The sequence below is a fragment of the Chiloscyllium plagiosum genome, chromosome 23 (assembly GCF_004010195.1).
Source record: "Chiloscyllium plagiosum isolate BGI_BamShark_2017 chromosome 23, ASM401019v2, whole genome shotgun sequence".
NCBI lineage: Eukaryota > Metazoa > Chordata > Chondrichthyes > Orectolobiformes > Hemiscylliidae > Chiloscyllium > Chiloscyllium plagiosum.
In genome coordinates this window covers 19,043,257-19,062,619 of record NC_057732.1, presented here as the reverse complement: position 1 = coordinate 19,062,619, position 19,363 = coordinate 19,043,257, and the positions used below count along the sequence as shown (strand labels likewise).

General features: G+C 38.7%; 1 protein-coding gene across 16 annotated transcripts in view; it reads left to right on the top strand.

The window, feature by feature from the left end:
- anks1b (ankyrin repeat and sterile alpha motif domain containing 1B) overlaps nt 1–19,363 on the top strand; it is an 813,858-nt gene that overhangs the window by 230,957 nt on the left and 563,538 nt on the right. For 15 of the 16 annotated variants that reach the window (XM_043713629.1, XM_043713643.1, XM_043713627.1 and 12 more), the window contains one exon: nt 8,536–8,616. In XM_043713629.1, the coding sequence (XP_043569564.1) occupies nt 8,536–8,616 (81 nt within the window). Of the gene's footprint in view, nt 1–3,769; nt 3,827–8,535; nt 8,617–19,363 lie in introns of those variants that run through there. The other variant, XM_043713637.1, reaches the window with a different exon arrangement.

The window sequence follows — 19,363 nt, the reverse complement described above, 5'->3', positions numbered from 1 at the left end:
TTTACCAGAAGCTGACAAAGGCATTTGGTTTTGTGCGACTTGAACTTTGTATGACTAACTTGTCCAGTCATATTTGGGTTAAGGTATAGATTTGTGCATTCTGTCTGCAAAAAGGGCATTGAAGTTCTGCAGATCTTTCAAAGTCAAGTTCTAGGATGTTTTATGGCGAGGCTGCAGATTAGAAGAAAAAATTCAAACAGCTGCCCTACTCTTCATTCAAAATAAAATTGGTTTGAGTGAGGTTATCAATGTGGTCTTTAAAATACCAAGAGGCAGAGGTAATGTAGATGTAAGCCAACTAATTAGTTTGCCAGTAGAAGCTCTACTTGAGGGCATAAGTACTAAATTAATTAGCCTCAAGTGAGAATAGTGATTAAAATAAATAACTTTTCCTAAATTGTTAAATGTGTGGAACAGACCAAGGCAAAGCCAGTTAATGCTGTTCTCTAATTAGCATTTTTAAACTGACTGCATAGAGACAGACTTGAAGGTTATAAGGATAAATATGGATTGAGGTGTTCACCTTCGATTTTAAATGTGCATTTCAAACCTTTTAATGTTTGGATTATTCCATAGAAAGAAGTTGATCAAAAACAATGGGTCATAAGGTTAGGTGGATATCTGGAGTTTTGCTTGATTCCCTGGGTAGTAAGGAAAGCTTTATAAGAGTATCTCATACATAAGTTGTGGATGAAAATGAATTGAAAGACAGTTTTACAGTTCCTGGTTTCCTGTGCCCATTTAATTTGTTTTGATTGAAAAGATAGCCAGAATCTTTATATACAAGATGGATGACAGACCATGAAAATAAATTGCCTACGCCTACTGAATGTATCTGCCTTTCTGTTGTTGCTGTGGGTTTGCATTTTATTTGCATTAGTCTTAACATTGGAGAAGAAATGCCATCTCCTGAGGTCAAAATTGATGTTAGTGTTACGCAGAATTTTCTTGTTAAATATTTTGCTTAATGAAGGACGGAATAGCAGAAAGGTGCTTTGGGAATCAGAAAGAATAACTTAATTTATATTGCTTTAACATATCATCTATCCCTCAAATAACTTCTTTCAACAGAATTATACTTGCCACAATTTAAATCAGTAGCTAAGGAAAATATTACATCAAATCATCAGAGTCCCTGCAGTGAGGATAGAGACCATTCAACCCATTGAGTCTGCAACGTCCCTCCAAAGAGCATCCCATCCTGACACTCAGAATTTAGGGCAAGTCAGTGAAATGGCTGGGAAATCAGATGAGTGGCAGTAAGTTGGGAAAATGGGTAAGTACTCAAATTGGCCGGATGTGACCAGTGGTGTCCCACGTGGATCTATGATAGGGCCTCAATTGTTCACATTTATTTATTAATCAATTGGATAATGGCATAGGAAGTCATATGTCCAAATTTATGATGACACAAAGTTAGGTGGCATGGTAGAGAGTGCATAAGAGATATTTCTTAGTTTTGGTGAATGGGCAAAACAGCGACAGATAAATTTCAAAGTAAACAATTGTGAACTTATTGATTTTAGACCAGAAAATGACAGATCACTGCATGTTCTAGATGGTTAGAGGTCAAATACAGTGGATGCCCAAAGCAACTTAGGGGTTCAGGTGCAACAGATGCAGAAAATAATCAAACCAGCAAATTGAATGCTGGTCTTTATATCTAGAGAATTGGAGTATAAAGATGCAGAGGTTATGCTTCAGCCATACGAAACCCTGGTTAGACTCACTTGGTGTATGTGAGCAGATCCAGGCACCCCATTTTAAGAAGGATATCTTGGTTTGGTAAGGAATATAACATAAGTTTACAAAAGTGATACTTCCAACTTCAGGGACAAAGGTCATGAGGAGAAATTGCACAAAGTAGGCCATTTTCTCTAGAATTTAGATAGTGAAAGAGTGAGCTGATCAACATCTTCAAGACATTAACAGGAAAGGACCAGGTAGAGGAAGATAAATGGTTTCCCTTGGTTGAAGATTCTAGAACAAGAGGGTATAGGGCCAGACTGTTCAGGAGAGATTTTAGGAAGCACATTCGAAACAAAGACTGGTGGATGCTTGAAACACTTTTCCACAAATTGCAGTTGAATTTAGATCAGTTGTTAATTTTAAATTTGAGAAAGATAAAGTTTTAGTAAGCAGAACTATTAAGGGTAATAGCCAAAAGAATGTATATGGAGCTAGGTCACAGAGCAGCCATGATCTTAATAAATGGCCTACTCGTGTTCCTGTGTCCCTATGTTCCTGCCACCACATCATCTGTTAATCAAAGCAGTCCAGCAGATATTACATTTTAAATTCATGAACAGCAGCAACCTGTTTTTGTTCACGTTTAAAGAAAGGAGGATTTAAAAGGAGGAAAAAAGTCAGACCATGGCAATTTAAATAACAACAAGTCTGGTTATTTGTATTTTGTCAATTTGCGGTTCCCTTGCAGCAGCCTGAATGTGGTCTGTTGAAACATGGCATGAAGTTTAAATGCCCTGCTGAGTTTGAGTTTCCCTCCTATGTGAATCATTTCACTTCCCCTTCTTGCTGTCGGTAGGAATCCGAATTGTCAGATTTGAGTGGGGGAAGGGGGTTGGATTTCCACATCCAGGTTCCTTCTGCCATTTTGAAGGCCCATGGAATCTTCCAACTTTGTGAAAATCCATCCTTAAGTGTCTTAAAAAGTGCAGTTCAATAATGTATAACGTTGTTGTTGAATTAGTGTCTAAATGTTGCTGATGTTGTAATCTCAATGACACATTATTGAGTTGCGTTGACAGCACATTTAGAAATCAAGCTTTCCCCACAGTTCCCCGAGGAGCTATTCAACAAGGCCCATCCATCAGCAGCCTTCAGCTCATTTGCACACATTGTTGTTGCTGCATGTACTGTTCTCTAAGTCTGCCTTAAAAAAAAGTTTGTTGAAAAAAAACTTCATATTGTATGACAAAACAGCAACACGTTATGATTTTCTGCCTGAAATAGATCAAGTCATCTGTTGGATGAAGCTGACAGCAATGAAATATTTGAGAAAACCACACTGCTCCTCTTCTTTTATATAAATATCCCTTCTGTAACACATGCTTTACGTAACATAGATTTTTTTTAAAAAAAGGCTGGCTTATGTTTCTGTGGCAATTTTTGCTTACGTTTTGAAACCATCACAAACAATCCTCCCTCCCCATGACTTGCAGTGGTTTACTGCCTTATAGGAAACTCTCTGATTTCTCAAAGGTGTCCTTGTTCCCTTTTCCACCCCCTTGGTCTTAAGATCAGAAACTTGGCATGAAAGGAATGTGATTGAATACATGTCTATTTAACGTGGACTATACAATTGGAGCACAATTGATCAACTTTGGCATTCCATATCTTGAGTTTTAATTAAAACTCATCTTATATATTAGAAATTTGAATGTTTAATTACATTTCAATCCGATACTGCCCTCTAGGTTTAAGTTCATTGTGCTGAGTGCTTTAATATTTCATGATATGTTCCCAGGGAAATGCTATTATTTGGTTTCACCTTGTTTATCTGCAGTAACAGTAATGTTCACCATCACCTATTTTAATACAGTATTGTAGGGGTATAGAAAAAGTCCTGATGTTGCACTGTTCATTGTGCTCTTCTGAACTGAACAACAAGCTCGATGAAATGATGCTATGCACAGCCAATGGTGTGATTGAATTAATCTGCAGAATTATTGAATCCTTTGTATTTTTAGTCTAATGGTAGAACATGCATATCACATTTATAGATTATTAAACAATATGAAATTGAAAGGATTTGCACACTGGTGTTCGAATGAATGATAGGCTTTTGTATCTGCTTCATTTCCAGGTATGTGGCATTGACTGAATCTTAGCTAATTTGTCACAATGCGTATTGTGCGTAAAGACTGCATTTTTAAAAAATTTTCTGCTTTCAATTAAAAAGGAAAAGTAGTGTTTTAAAAATAAGGACTGTGGAAGGGAATGTTGCATTTGCTTAAAAAAAGAATCAAGCTGCCAGCATTTATTGTCAGCATTCTTAACATTGCTGTTTGTTGAACCAGTGGGGGATGTTTAGCTGAACACAAACTGGCATCAGAGAGTTTGTACAAAAGTGAGATTCAGTCTGCTAAGATTACAGAGGGATCTTGATCAATTAGCTCAATTGACTCAGGAGTGGCAGCTGGAGTTTAATTGGATAACTGCGAGGTATTGTGTTTTGGTAAAACAAACAAGGGCAGGACTAATACAATTAATGGTAGAGACCTGGGTAATGTTGTAGAACAGAGAGATCTAGGGGTTCAGGTACATAATTCTTTGAAATTTGTATCAAGGGTAGACAGGGTAGTTAAGAATGTGTTTAGCACATTTGCCTTTGCTCAGACTTTTCAATATTGGAGTTGGAATGTCATGTTGAGGTTGTACAGAATGTTTTTGAGGCCACTTTTGGAGTACTGTGTACAGTTCTAGTCTCCATGCTATAGGAAGGATATTGCTAAATTGGAGATACACCTAAACCCTGAAGGAAACCAATTTACTTTCCCTCAGCAGTTGCAACAAGTTGTTGCTTTAACCAACAAGTCAGAGACCTTTATAATTTGGGAAATAATTGGCCTGTACTCTTGCAAGTAGATGAAAAAGATGATAAAGAAAAAGCGGTTGATTAACAGCAAGGCCCAGTGAACCAAAAGGATCATCTCTGTAAGCCCTGTGGACAGAGGCAATTGAACTGCCTTCCTATTTTACCCACCACCCATAACACCAGTGTTTTTGTCTGTTTGCACGTGTATGCGCATTTTATAAGAGGCTGGGGTTTTAATTGCGAGAGTTGTATGTCAGCAGTTAATAATTTTTAACTGTAGCTAAGAATCAGTTAATAATAAACCATAATCCTTGTTAAATCCATACTTTCTGTCAAACTGGGTCTGAAAGAGAGGAAATTGGGGAATTTCCTGTGTTTTTTAAAATCTTGAACTTTTGTGAAATACTCTAGGAATAGTCATAGAGTTATACAGCACAGAAACAGACCTTTTGGTTCAACTCATCCACACTGGCCAGAAATCCTAAACTGATCTAGTCCTGTTTGCCAGCATTTGGTCAAAATCCCTCTAAACATCTCCACTCCTATAGTTAATACACTGACCAATGAAGGCAAGTGCGTCACTACCCTGTCTACCTGTGACTCCACTTTCGAGGAACTATGCACCTGTACCCTGGGACACTGTGTTCAGCAGCACTCCCCAGGGCTCTGCTATTTAGTGTATAAGTTGTACTCTGGTTTATCTTACCAAATGCAGCACCTCAGATTTATCTAAATTAAACTCCAGCTGCCGTTCCTCAGCCCATTGGCCCATGTAATCAAGGTCCCAGTGAGCTGAGATAACATCCTTCACTCTCCACTGCACCACCAGTTTTGGTGTCATTTGCAAACCTACTGACCATACCTGCTATGTTCACCTCCAAATTATTTATATAAATGGCAAAAAGCAGTGGACCCAGCACTGATCCTAGTGGCACACCGCTAGTCAGAGGCCTCCAGTCTGAAAAGCAACCCTCCACCACCACCCTTTGCCTCCAACCTTCAAGCCAATTTTGTATTCAGTTGACTAGTTACCCCTGGATTCCATGTGATCTAACCTTGCTAGCCAGACCTACCAAGCAGAATCTTAAATGCCTTGCTGAACTCCCTATAGACAACGCCTCCTGCTCTGCCATCTTCCATCATCTTTGTCACTTCTTCAAAAGATTCAATCAAATTTGAGAGAGACAATTCCCATCCACAAAACCATGTTAACTATCCTAATCAGTTCTTGCCTTTCCAAATGCATGTGACTCCTGTCTATCAGAATCCCTTCTGACAGCTTACACACCACTGACTTCAGGCTCACTGTTTTTTGGTTCCCTGGTTTTTCCTTAGCACCTTTCTTAAATAGTAGGGGCTTGATTTACAGTTTGCTCCCCCAATATGAACTGTGTGAGACCTGTGGAACAAAAGTGATCTGGGCAAATATTAGAGTTCACATTTATTAAAACAAAGCTTAAATGGTCAGACGTAAGAACTGGCTCCTACAAGTGTTTGAATGACACACACTCTGGCAACTGTATCTCAATATCATCAATTGTAACACTTCATTAACTTAAAATTGCTGTGAATTTACCTATACCACTGTTTTGCAAAATTCACTGCCAGCTAGTTGCTGATGCGTGTTACTTGCAAAATTGTCATCCTTTTGAAAACATTCCTGATTTTGAGGAGAGCCCTCCTTGCAATTAGGACTTGCCTGAAAATACGGCTATTTATTAGCTATCAAGTGTCTGGAAAGTGTTAATTGTGTCATGTTGTCATGTGAAAGTTTGTGATTTCATCCATTACTTCCATCACAATGAGTGATATTCAGACAGACCATGTAATGAAAAAATAGAGTTAAACCTTGTCCCAGAAAGTGAGGCTTTGGTCTGTCACAAAGCTGAGTTTGTTTGTGGAGGTAGAGGTTTCCCATTGTGATGGCTGCTTGTAAAATGAAATTCATATGTGGGTTTGACTAATAATTCATATACACTTGCTGGTAAGTTGTCAACATCAGGAATAGAAAGGTAAATCATTTTTTTTGGTTGATGTTCGTTATTGTATTATTTCTGAACTTATTTGGTTACATTCATTTTAATGGGTGGCTGTTCTGAGTGACATAATGACCACCATCACATGATCTATCTTGCAGGCATCATGAAAATCACCTGAGTGGGGGAAGGGGTGGGGGGGTGGGTATGTATATCTTCATTCCAAATGGAGCTTGATGTACCACAGATATTTATTATAATTCTTATGACAAATAAGTGGTATTGAATTTCTAGTTCAATAACCATCTGTCACATTCATGTGCTCTGTCATTCACATGGAATCTACATACACAATAGTAACATATACTTATTAAAAATGACCAATGACAAATAAGGTAAAAGTGTCATCATTTCTCTGGTTCAAATTCGTTAGAATTTACTCCAATTACAATCTGTAGGAGTCCATGCTGACCTCTAGTTTTTGATCTATGTCAACACTTTATGCATGTGTTTGAATTCCCGTACTCTGAACCACTGCCCTGACGTGCTCATTGGGGCATGGTTACATTTGGGCCAAGGTTACCCTTCCCCTAAGCCTATAATGGCTGGCTAGCCCACCCACTTGCTGCATTCCACAACCTGGGCCCATACCTATGGTATATGGATTGGTCCTGAATTCAGCAGCCCTGCCATCATTTGAAAAAAAAAAATCAATGGGAAATTGAGCTTATTAAATGATGATTGCCATGAGTAATCTACTCACACTATGAAACAATTAATGTAGACAGGCGGACAAGACTTCGAAGACATTTAAAATAAAGATTTGCTGGGAAAATGCAGAAAGGAATACAGTTGCATCTTTTTGCATTTTTTCAATTACCCACTTGGGGGTTTCTAGAGAATCTTTTCAATTTTATCATTGCATAACCATTGGCTTTTCATATCCAGCTTGTTAAAACATTTAAAATAAATTACTATTGGAGACTTCTTTGTAGATAACAACATTTTACACATTTTACACGTTTTACACATCATTAGTGAAAAAATATTGTAATTCTGCAATTTGCAAACATTTTGAATCACAGGTTTTATAATTTTGTCTAAGATTGCTGGTGACAATATTACAAGTCAGCTGGTGTGATTTGTCAAGAGGAGGAGTTATCACTGGAATACAATTACATTGTGGTCAAATGTGTCTATATCTGGGTAGTGAGATAAAGACTCGTGGGGATGGTGATTAGCAATATGGGCAGAATTATAGACAGTTTAAAAAAAAGCACTCTTAACGTTGCTTGTAAAATAATAAAATTTATAGCACAATACTGACAAAAAGTGATCATATCCAATAATGGCATGTACTGTTATGTGAATGAACATAACTACCAATTAACATTTTATGATTAGGATGAGGTGGATTTGGGTCATACCAGTGAGAAATAAAATGCTCTTTTGTATTTTTGAATCTTGCTTGAGAGAAAGATGAACTGGAAAAAATATTTCCCGTTGGGATAGGATGTTTGGCAAAATACACAGCCTCCTCCCAAATTTCATTTGAATTCTGGAGTTTGTGGTGGGAAATATTTTTCTTTGAACGTGTTCATAAAATGGGTGGCATTTATCACAGTTCAAGCACAACATTACAGCACAGATTACTCTTCTATTCTGTTGTAATGTGCTAAACCACCCAGGCGCAAAATACAGAATGTAGATCAAAGCGTGTAGAAAAGACCAAATTCTTGAATTATCTTTGACATAAAAAGAATCATTTAAGGATAATTGGATTTAGTTATAGCAATTTAGAAATTTAGCACTTTCTGGTAACCTTATGGAATTTGATCTGCTGGCAATTAATAGCACTTCAGTTTGATTTAAAATTCACTCGGATGAACCTGCAAGGTCACTGATAGTGTGCACTGGGTTATGCATGGATTTAAATTGTTAAATGATGCTGACCTTATTTTTGTTAGAAAGCTCAGCTTTTATTTTTGTGTTTCCTTTCAGCATTTGGCGAGGGCCCAACGTCAACTGTACAGACACTTCTGGTTATACAGCCTTACATCATGCTGCTTTGAATGGACACAAGTAAGTATTGGGAATTTAGTTACAGTACACAACTGGACACAAATTAAACCTTTCTTGTGATTTCTTCCTCCCACCCCCACCCCCTCCATTTTAAGGGAAACTAGTTCCTTGCACATAGGAGGCATCACTGACAAAAGCCTACCAGATCATTGTGCACAGAACTAGAACTATAAGTAATGTTGGTTTATTGTAGGCCACTTAGCCAGAATTCTTATCCACTCGGAAATGCTCAAATATATACATCAACTAGAACAGGGAAGTTTGAAGTCCAACTATCCCCCTTAAAGGAGGCCATTATCTTTGTGGGCGAAGGAGAAATCTATGAAGTAAAGCAGCAATTAGATCTAGAATTAAAGTAATAATGCCTATTTGTTTGTAAACAGTGGCACCAAACTTGTGTAGGTGGTTTTTGTAAGTATTGAAATAAACCTAAATTTGTCTGAAATGAATGATGCGCTACTGAGGGGTAGTTTATGAAGATGGAAAATTGATTAGCAGACGAGAAAGGAAGAATGGGAATAAATGGGTCTTTTTCTGAAAGACAGGCAGTGACCAATGAGATGCTGCAGGGATCAGTACCAGGACCCCAGCTATATGTTGGCCTTCACGGTGAGAGGATTTGATTACAGGAACAAGGATGTCTTGTTGCAATTACACAAGGCATTGGCAAGGCCATGCATGGAATATTGTGTGCAGTTTTGGCGCTCCTTATTTGAGGAAGGATGTTTTTGCTACAGAGGGAATGCAGTGAAAGTTTACCAAAGTGATTCCCAGGACAGCACGACTGCCATTTGAAGCAAGATTGTGTCGGTTTTATTCACTGGAGTTAAGAAGAATGAGAGCTATCTCAAAGAAACCTATAAAACTCGAACAGGACTAGACATATTGGATGCAGGAAGGATGTTCCTGCTGGTGAGGCAGTCCATAAGCAAGGATTATAGTTTAAAGACAAACCCTTATAGGACTGAGATGAGGAGAAATTTCTTCACCCAGAATGGTGGACCTGTGGAATTCTGTTCCACTGAAAGTGGTTGAGGCTGAAAGGTTGTGTTTTCAAGAAGGAAGCAAGTGTACTCCTGTGGCTGAGGGGATCAAGGGATATGGGAAGAAAGTGGGATTAGGGTGCGATAATCAGCCATGACCATAATTGGATGGCAGAGCATGCTTGAGGAATTAAATGGCCTGCTCCCACTTTTCTCTGCTGTATTTGTATTGTAGATTTAAAAATTAGCTGCAATGTTAAAATGATGGGTTTTGTTTAAAGGGAAATAGTTAGCTGTGGACTCTTAGTGCTACATTCACGATTTTCTTCAACATTATGTAGTATGAAATTTTTGCTCATCTTGACTTGTTAATCAGACTTGCTTTCTGAGTAACCTGACTCACTGAAGAAAATGGGCATGAGATGAAAATAATTATGGTTTCAAAATCAGATTTCCAGGTTAATAAGAGATTTTTGAGAGATCTTGGGACAGAAGCCAATTGAATTTTCACCAGTCCATCTAATATGTGAACACGTTTCATTGCTGGAATGAAAGTAACACATTGTTTAATGCAAGGAAAATATGATGCTTATGAACTATTGCTTTATTTGTAAGGTAATGATTCAAGTATATTTTCAGTTTTTGGTAAGTGATTATTGAGGCTGAATTAGGAAAAGAAATTTTAAACAAGCAAAATAAGACTCAATGTTTTTATTTAAACTTCTCTCTTGTATTCCTTTTTTTTTTATATCTAATTCCCAAATATTAAGCTTGATATTGTTTATTCTTGAAGGTTTGTAAAATGAATTATTTGAAAACAAAAGTTAACTGATTTAGTTAAATGCAAAGCTTTAAATCTATAAAATTCTGTATGTTGCATATTTTGCCAAGAATGCGAGGCCTCAAAATTCTGCTTTTTTTAAAAAAAAGTGTTCAATTCTCCATCATTAAAAAGGAAAGAGAAGCCTTGCATTTAAATAGCTTTTCCTCATGACCACCAGATGTCTCCAAGAGTTTGACAGTATATGCAGTATAGAGAATGTTGTAATGTAGGAAATATGGTAGGCAACTGAGCACAGCATGCTCCCACAACTAGCAATGTGATAGCAACCACCGAGTCTTTTTTTGGTCCTAATGACTGAGGACTAAATATTGGCCAAAACAGTGAAGATAACCCCCCCTGCTCTGAAGACTATAGAAACAGGAGTAAACATATTTATAGCTGACAAATACGTTGGTGCCTTTTGTGTATACTGTTCCCATAAACCATTACACCATTGGTAATTCGAAATCTATCCATCTTTACCATAAACAAACTCCAAGACTGAGCTTCCACAGCCTCTAGGATTGAGAATTTCAAGTGTTCACAACCATGAGTAAAGAAAATGATTTTCATCTTGAGTCCTTAATGCATCCTTGTTGCTGTAATGTTATACCCCATTGTTCTTAATGTTGAACTAGGGGAAACATCTTGCCTGCATCTACCCTGTCTAGCCCTTAAACATTTTGTAAGTTTCAAAGAGATCACCTCTAATTCTTTAAAACTCTTCAGAGAATACAGGCCACATTTGCCTAACCTCTCTTCATAGATCAGTTTACCATTCCAGGAGTAATGTCTAGTAAATGTCTTTGAAAGTGTGCAGTGAGACCTTTTTATATCCGCCAAAGCAGGAAGGTGGACTCTCAGTTAAATATCTTAGCACCTCCACGTTCAGTCCCAAGTGCAGTGGAATCACAGCCTTCATCTTTGTGCATGAACCTCATTGTGTGAGACTTGAACCTGGACATTTGTGACTGCAACAAGAACGTAAATAGTTGAGGCATGACTGATGAACCAAAGAAAGTAGAAATCCTTTACACTGAAGCTGCAAACTTCTTTATTTAGCTCTGGAATGTATCTGGTTTTTCCTAATTAATTGACCTGTGCCAGTACAAGGTAGTTGAGGACAGTAATGCACAAAGCAAAAGCTGCAATCCAGGGATCAGGTATATCATCAAAAGGCACAACAATGTATCTTCTTCCTCAAAAGGCTCAGGAAATTCGGCATGTCCATTGGGACCCTCACCAACTTATACAGATGTACCATTGAGAGCATACTGTCGGGGTACATAATAGCCTCGTATGGCAACTGCTCTGCCCAGGACTGTAAGAAATTACAGAAGGTTGTGTGCACAGCCCAGCCCATTGCAGAAGCCAACCTTGCATCCATGGACTCCATTTACATGGCTCGCTGCCACAGAAAGACTGCCAACATCATCAAAGATCCATCTCATCCCAGTATTGATCTCCTACAATCTCTTCCATCAGGCAGAAGATACAGAAGCCTGAACACATGCAGATTCAGGAACAGCTTCTTCCTGGTCGCTATTATGTAATTGAATGGACTGTTTAGCCTCAAATAGTGCTGAACTTGCTAATGTTGATCTCCCCTAGTGCACACCATGTGCAATGTAACCTGTATGCCGCTATCTAAGTCTTTTTGATCTGTGCACCATTGCTTACTATATACTGCTCATAAGCAAAACTCTTCACTGTACTTCGGTACATGTGACAATAAATCGATCTATCAATCAACAGCAGACAGAAGGCTCTGGGTCCATGCATTTTCCCACTCTAGCTAATATTTGAGTAGAACCTGAATTTTCAGGATGACCAGGTGATGCAAATTACAATACCACAAAACGCATTAGCTACAATTTAGTGTTGCAGTGGTAGTGCCCCTACCTCTGAGCCAGGAGGTCTGTGTTCAAGACCCACATGTTCCACAGGTGGGTAATAACATTTCTCAACAGGTTGTTTAGAATATTTTTATCCAGCTGCAGTACACTAATAAGTAAACCACTTGACAATGAATTCCTTGTTTGCTTGAAGTAATTTTGTCTCATTTCAGCTCAGACAGCAAATAGCACTAGAGAGAGGCTGAGGAACTTGGACAGAGGCAGTATTTCTGAAGATTCTGAAAATCTCAGATTGTACCGGTGATGCTGGTATAAACTGTAAAAATAAATTCCGCTAAAATTTCATTTATTGCCAACAGAACTATGCAAGTCAGTGCTCCAAGGCAGTATCACAGTTATTTCATTTTTAAAGCAGTCCAGTGTACCATCAATATTTGACTCTGAGGCGATTTGCAGTCTGGCTTTTAGTGTACCAAAGCTATTCTTTACTGTCATGCTTCATTTGAGCTTTGGAGTATCCATGGTTACCAACTGAAAATGGTTATAATGAAGTGCCACCAGAGTCGGCATAGAATACTCCTGCGCTCCAATTGTCTGGACAGATCTAGGCAGGGTATCAATCATTGTGGAAATTTGCATGCTGCATGACTAAGTGCAGGGATACATCGTTATGGACACCCTGGAGGTGTCCATGTAGCTATAGCAAGGGGATTAGTATGAAGAGCCTGGCTGAACTGCGGAAGAGAATCTGATCGTGCTATTGGGAGGTTTTCAGTGCTGTGTTGTAGAACAGAACATCTAATGTGTAAAGCTGCTTATTGCATTAACAGTTCTGACTGCATCATCCCAATTCTCCTGCCTAATCAACCTTTACAACTATATATTGACTGCCCTATTTAAATTCCAAAACTATCAGCTAATAAAACATGACTCAATCATAGGCCATTTGAAGCACGTCCCATCTTTTGTTTGTTATTCTATCTGTATACTCTACGAACGTGTCTTAGTTATTCACATGGTGCTTTCCTTTAGTGTGAGATTTTTATAATCTCAACCTAATCTGATGTTTCATCAATGTTCCACGTAAGCAACCAAGTTTTCTCATTTTGTGAACTGAAGTGGCAGCTAGATGGTTATATTTAAAGAAAACAGGAAAATCATGCAACTTGAAAAATAAGTTGCATGTTGTTGAGCTGTGCTGTTTTGTAGCGAAAAGGGATGACCTGAGGCTACACTTCTTTGAGTTGAGGAAATTCTGCCTGGTAACAGCTCTTGAGTTGAGCTGTAGAATGTGTTGTAAAGCCGAAAGTCCCGAGACTTGCAGATAGTGTCCAGAGCCCCCCTCAGCCAGAAAAATTGTGAAAGTTTCAATGAATTCATATAAGAAAAGATCCAAGTTGACCTGATTGAGTACAGTCCATTAGCACAGTTGGCTAGGTGACAGGCTTGCAGTCTAAGTGATGCCAACAGCATGGGTTCATTTCCTACACCAGCTTAGGCTGCCATGAAGGATTCTTCTTTGAATCTCTCTCCTCTCCTGAGATATGGTGATCCTCCCGTTAAGTCATCACCAGTCATCTCTTTCTTCCTTTCTCTAATGAGAAAGCAACACGATGGTGTGGTAGCTAAATGGCGATTTTACCTTTTCTATCACCACGCATACAAAAGCGTCTCACCATTGCAAAAAAAATCAAAAGAACTGTCAGAGAAAAAGGACTTTTCAACTTGTAGTTTGGACTGTTTGATCTTTGGAATTTTGTCTACATGGTTTACATGACTATTAGGACTAAACAATATTTCTTTTTTCTGTCATAATTGTGCATGTTTTCTATAAGGATACATCCAATTGTCTTGGGAAGTCTAAACTGCAATGTAATGCTCCACAGCAGCATATGAAGAAGTGCCAACCAAGGAACGATGTCAAGGAAATTTCCAAAGTTTAATCCATGGCATGCAAGCATTACAACATAGTCCAAGAGTTATCTCCAACTCACAGCTTACAGTTTCCAAACAGCAGGTACTTGGAGTCAGTTTGACACACCACATGGACATGGTCAGAAAAATCTGAAGTTTTTACCTTCTTCTAAGAGAGCTACCTCAAAAAGAATAGACACCATGTGCTGTATACCAAAATTGACACTGATGCCAGTGCACATTTCACCTCTTTTTTGCATCTTACAAGAGATGCATTCAGAAATTGGCAGTGTTGTCCAGTTCACACCTGCTAAGCTGCTTAGAGTGGGTCTGACATCCTTTGTATTAGCATCATCAGTCTTCCATATCAATGTGGCTCTTCAGGCTGGACACCTGAAACTTTTTACATCATTGATACAGTAGGACCTTCAATTATTCATTTTTACTGGCATGTATGGATCTACATGTTGCGATCCATCAGGTAACAAATCAGTCAGTTGAAACACCAAATATTCCAGACCACAATGTTGATTTTGTTCATTTTGGTCATAGCCAAGCATAGGAAGTTCAGCTAGCTGCATCAGATATTACTCAAGATCAATTCTGATCATCCGGAGATGAACTTGATGTCTCCAGGAATGTAACCCTCAAGGGCAAATATGTTCTAATTCAGCAAACTCGTGCCAAGAATTACTAGACCATATACACAGAGGTCACATGGGTACAGAAAGAAAAACTGAGGGATCATTAGTTCGTTCATTTTGTCCAGCTTCAATAAGAACATCAATCATATAATCAAGTCATGTGAACATGGCAACTCCACCAGCCTCAACAATTGCTGAACTTCTTCATCCACACAAGATTTTTTTTGTTGCAGGATTATCACTGATTCTTTCCATGTTCAATGATATGCCTAGATTTTGGTGACTGATGTTATGAAGATGTGGATGTAATATATCTTTAAGAGAGTAAAAGCTAGCATTGACAGCATCAATTGTTCTCAACAAGACACAATATAACACGTGCGCCACCTACTAGGGTAGCTGGTTGCCTGGAAATGACAAAACAGATTCAAATTCGGCCGATCAGTTTAAATTATATCACAAAAAATCCCAAATTCCAATCAATCAAGTTTGAATAGAGTACATTGACAATCGTAAAAGCCAATGACCTAATCTGATGCTTTGGAGTATAAGACCAGGGAAAATTGAACAGTTAGGGGGGAGAACTGCCATAAGAACAACAGATCTAGACAGATAGTCAGAATGCTGAGAGGTACCTGTCTAGAAAAGACATTTGCACAGAGAGAAACCTCAACACTGACCTGGGGAAGCCAATCTACTGATGAAGATAAACCGAAGATTCGACTGCTGGCTGGTTTTTAAAATTTGAATTTTCTGTAATTCTTAATTGGGAGTTTTATCAGACTAGTATTATAGAAGGGAAGGTAAAACATAGTTTAGGGAAAGAATTGTAAATAGTTGTTAGTTAATTATCCTCTGTTATACTTTAAGAAACAAAGTTGTTAATTTTTACTTTAAATAGTTCTTTGCCACTCGAAGTTTTACAGATTACTTCACGGGATAAATCTTTTCTGTGTTGCTGGTTTTAAAATAAGCAGGAGGGTTTACCCTGTGTCATAACACTGACTACTTCACTAAGTTCCCTTTTGGGTGACAAATCAGGGATACTACCAGTGTGGTGGTGGTTGACAAATTCACCCCCATATTCTGAATGGTTGATGTTCCTCAACAAATTGTATCTGGCAACGGTCCATAATTCACTCTCCTGAGACCTGCAGGAAAAGGGATGTTAAACAGTCATGCAGACTGCCCTGTGTGTAGCATAAAATCCATGATAGTCAGGTATCGAGTGACTTGTCAAGGTTTTAGACAGCTCTGTTAAATTTATGTGCTATTCCTTAAGGTATTGGTTTAACCTCATAAGCAGCTCTTGCATTTGGGAGACAGATCCACACAGTTGTTCTCTTCCACATATTCACTCCACATGAGCATGATGCATTATTGAAAAGGAGGAAAACATGGCGTGAGAGAATAATCAGTGAGTATGCAGGCAGTTACCCCAAGTTGAACTAGTATGTTTGAAATATTAATACAATCTCACATGTTTGTAGAAAAATACTGTATTGTTGCCTTTAGCCTAGATCATATGATATTATAATGGATAATGGTCAAGTCCCAAAATAGGTGACATATCCGAACTGCATATCATCAACCACCCATACTTGATCCGAAGATATCAGCCCAGGTAACAACCATAAGTATTTATTATGCACTTCCATTTGTGACGACCGACCACAACTTGCAGAATAAAGCTACACAGCCAAGTCATGATAACCCTATAAGGACCATGTTGGATTGTATCATACATTTGTCAAGATATTGCATTCATGCATAGTGGTATTGTGCCTATTGTACCTGTTAATTGGAAAAGGGTTTCCACTCAAAGGAGAAAAAGGAGACGTTACTTTATTGCTCAGTAGGCAGTGTGTCTTTTAAGGCATGAAATTGGGACACCTTTTGCTCCAGTGTAAAGATCCTCACTTTCAAATACTCTAATGCAGTGGAGTAAGCAGAGTGCCTTCAGTAGGCTGTGTAAATGTAATGTAATAGTAAGCTGAGAACTGGAAAAATCTGCTTCAGAATCTAAAGAATCGTGACAAGTGCTGAACGTCGTGCAATCAGCTGTAAATATCCATGTTAAAATTCACTAAGACCTGGACAATATGCAGGCTTCGGCTGAGAAACAGCAAGTAACATTTCGTGCCTTACAAATGCTAGTGAAAATCATCAATGAGAGAGAATTTAACCATCTCCCCTTGATCTGCAAGCATCCTACTTTTGATCTTTTGTGATGAAGGGAAGGTCATTGATGAAGTAGTTGGCCCAAGAACACTATCTTGAAATTCCTGTAGAGATGTCCTGGATAACTGACTTCCGACAACGACAGCTATTTTCTTATGTGCCAGAAGAGCATTCTCCCTAGTTCTCACTGACTCCCATTGATTTTAGCTAGAAGATAAACTTTCTGTCTTTGATCTCTGTCCTTCTAAGGAATGGTTTCTTTATGGTGTCTGTGACCTGAATTCAGTTCCTGAAACTAGCTACAGTACTTGTGTTGCGCACACATTTTGTACTTACCACTTTTATATGATTAAGTCCCAAATCCAAATTATCTAAAGCTTAGTGATATCATTACAAAGTCCAGCAGATTAGTAAGGAGAAATGTTGTTAGTCATGAGCTTGAAATCGCTATGAATTTTACAGTAATACAACAAATTTGTATTTCTGAAAAATCCTGTGTTAGGATATTCAGAAAAAAAACACTAAAATATGATTGCTGATGTGCTTGAGATTGTCAGATTCCAAAAATGAAGAAGTAACAAAGAGGATTGATGAGGGCAGAGCGGTAGATGTGATCTATACGGACTTTAGTAAGGCGTTCGACAAGGTTCCCCATGGCAGACTGGTGAGCAAGGTTAGATCTTACAGAATACAGGGAGAACTAGCCATTTGGATACAGAACTGGCTCAAAGGTAGAAGACAGAGGGTGGTGGTGGAGGGTTGTTTTTCAGACTGGAGGCCTGTGACCAGTGGAGTGCCACAAGGATCTGTGTGCTGGGTCCTCTACTTTTTGTCATTTACATAAATGATTTGGATGCAAGCATAAGAGGTACAGTTGGTAAGTTTGCAGATGACACCAAAATTGGAGGTGTAGTGGACAGCAAAGAGGGTTACCTCAGATTACAACCGGATCTTGATCAGATGGGCCAATGGGCTAAGAAGTGGCAGATGGAGATTAATTCAGATAAATACGAGGTGCTTCATTTTGGGAAAGCAAATCTTAGCAGGATTTATACACCTTAATGGTATGGTCTTAGGGAGTGTTGCTGAACAAAGAGACCTTGGAGTGTAGGTTCATAGCTCCTTGAAAGTGAAGTCGCAGGTCGATAGGATAGTGAAGAAGGCATTTGGTATGCTTTCCTTTATTGGTCAGAGTATTGAGTACAGGAGGTGGGAGGTCATGTTGCGGCTGTACAGGACATTGGTTAGGCCACTATTAGAATATTGCATGCAATTTTGGTCTCCTTCCTATTGGAAAGATGTTGTGAAACTTGAAAGGATTCAGAACAGATTTACAAGGATGCTGCCAGGGTTGGAGGATTTGCGCTATGGGGAGAGACTGAACAGGCTGGGGCTGTTTTCCCTGGAGCGTTGGAGGTTGAGGGGTGACCTAATAGAGGTTTACAAACTTGAGGGGCATAGGTAGGATAAATAGACAAAGTCTTTAAGTGCTGGCAGATGGGACTAGATTGGGTTGGGATTTCTGGTCGGCGTGGACAGATTGGACTGAAGGGTCTGTTTCCATGCTGTACATCTCCATAACAGAGGTTCAAGCTTGGAAGAATGAAAGTTTTTGGATGGTTTAGAATGACTACAAAAGACATGGGTAAGGAGCAGATTGTTGAGTGCTATTACCTTTTGTGGTCACTTGCATGCCTTTGTTACAGTGTCCTTGTCCTATACTTTCATATGTTCTTCATTTAATTTATCATATTCAGTTCTTATGACTATGTTTCCTTCCCACAATGTTTCTCTCCTTTCCTGAGACGTGCTTCATGTGGATGTCCAGTTTTGGGAGTCAATTCCTTGCCCCTTGCAAAAGGGGTCTTTCTGGTTGAACATGTATATGACACTGCTTCTCTCACTTGACTTTATTTGCCACACTTGAGTTTCCATTTTTATTCACTCTATCTACAGGGTGAATTGGAGCAAAGATTTCCTTTGGATTTGAGGTGTTTCTTAATTGTTTTCCTGTTCGCCTGCCTCAATGTCAAAGCTTAACTCATTAACATTTCAGTGACCTTAGTGCCTTAAAGCCCTATATTTTAAAAAAAATGTTTAAAAGATCCATGACACCTCTATATGTCACCATGTCTCAGTCAAGGGACAGGGTCTGTGACCTCCGCTTATACAGGAATTGAACTGTTTGCATCACTGGGCATCACAAAACATCTGTCCCATCAACGATGTTAACCAACCTCCTATAAAACAACCGTAACATTTCAGGTGAAATGTGGCTTTCTCTTTGGAATTCTAAATAGCTCTTTTTTAAATCCTGTTTAATATTTATTGGGTACTGAGTCACCG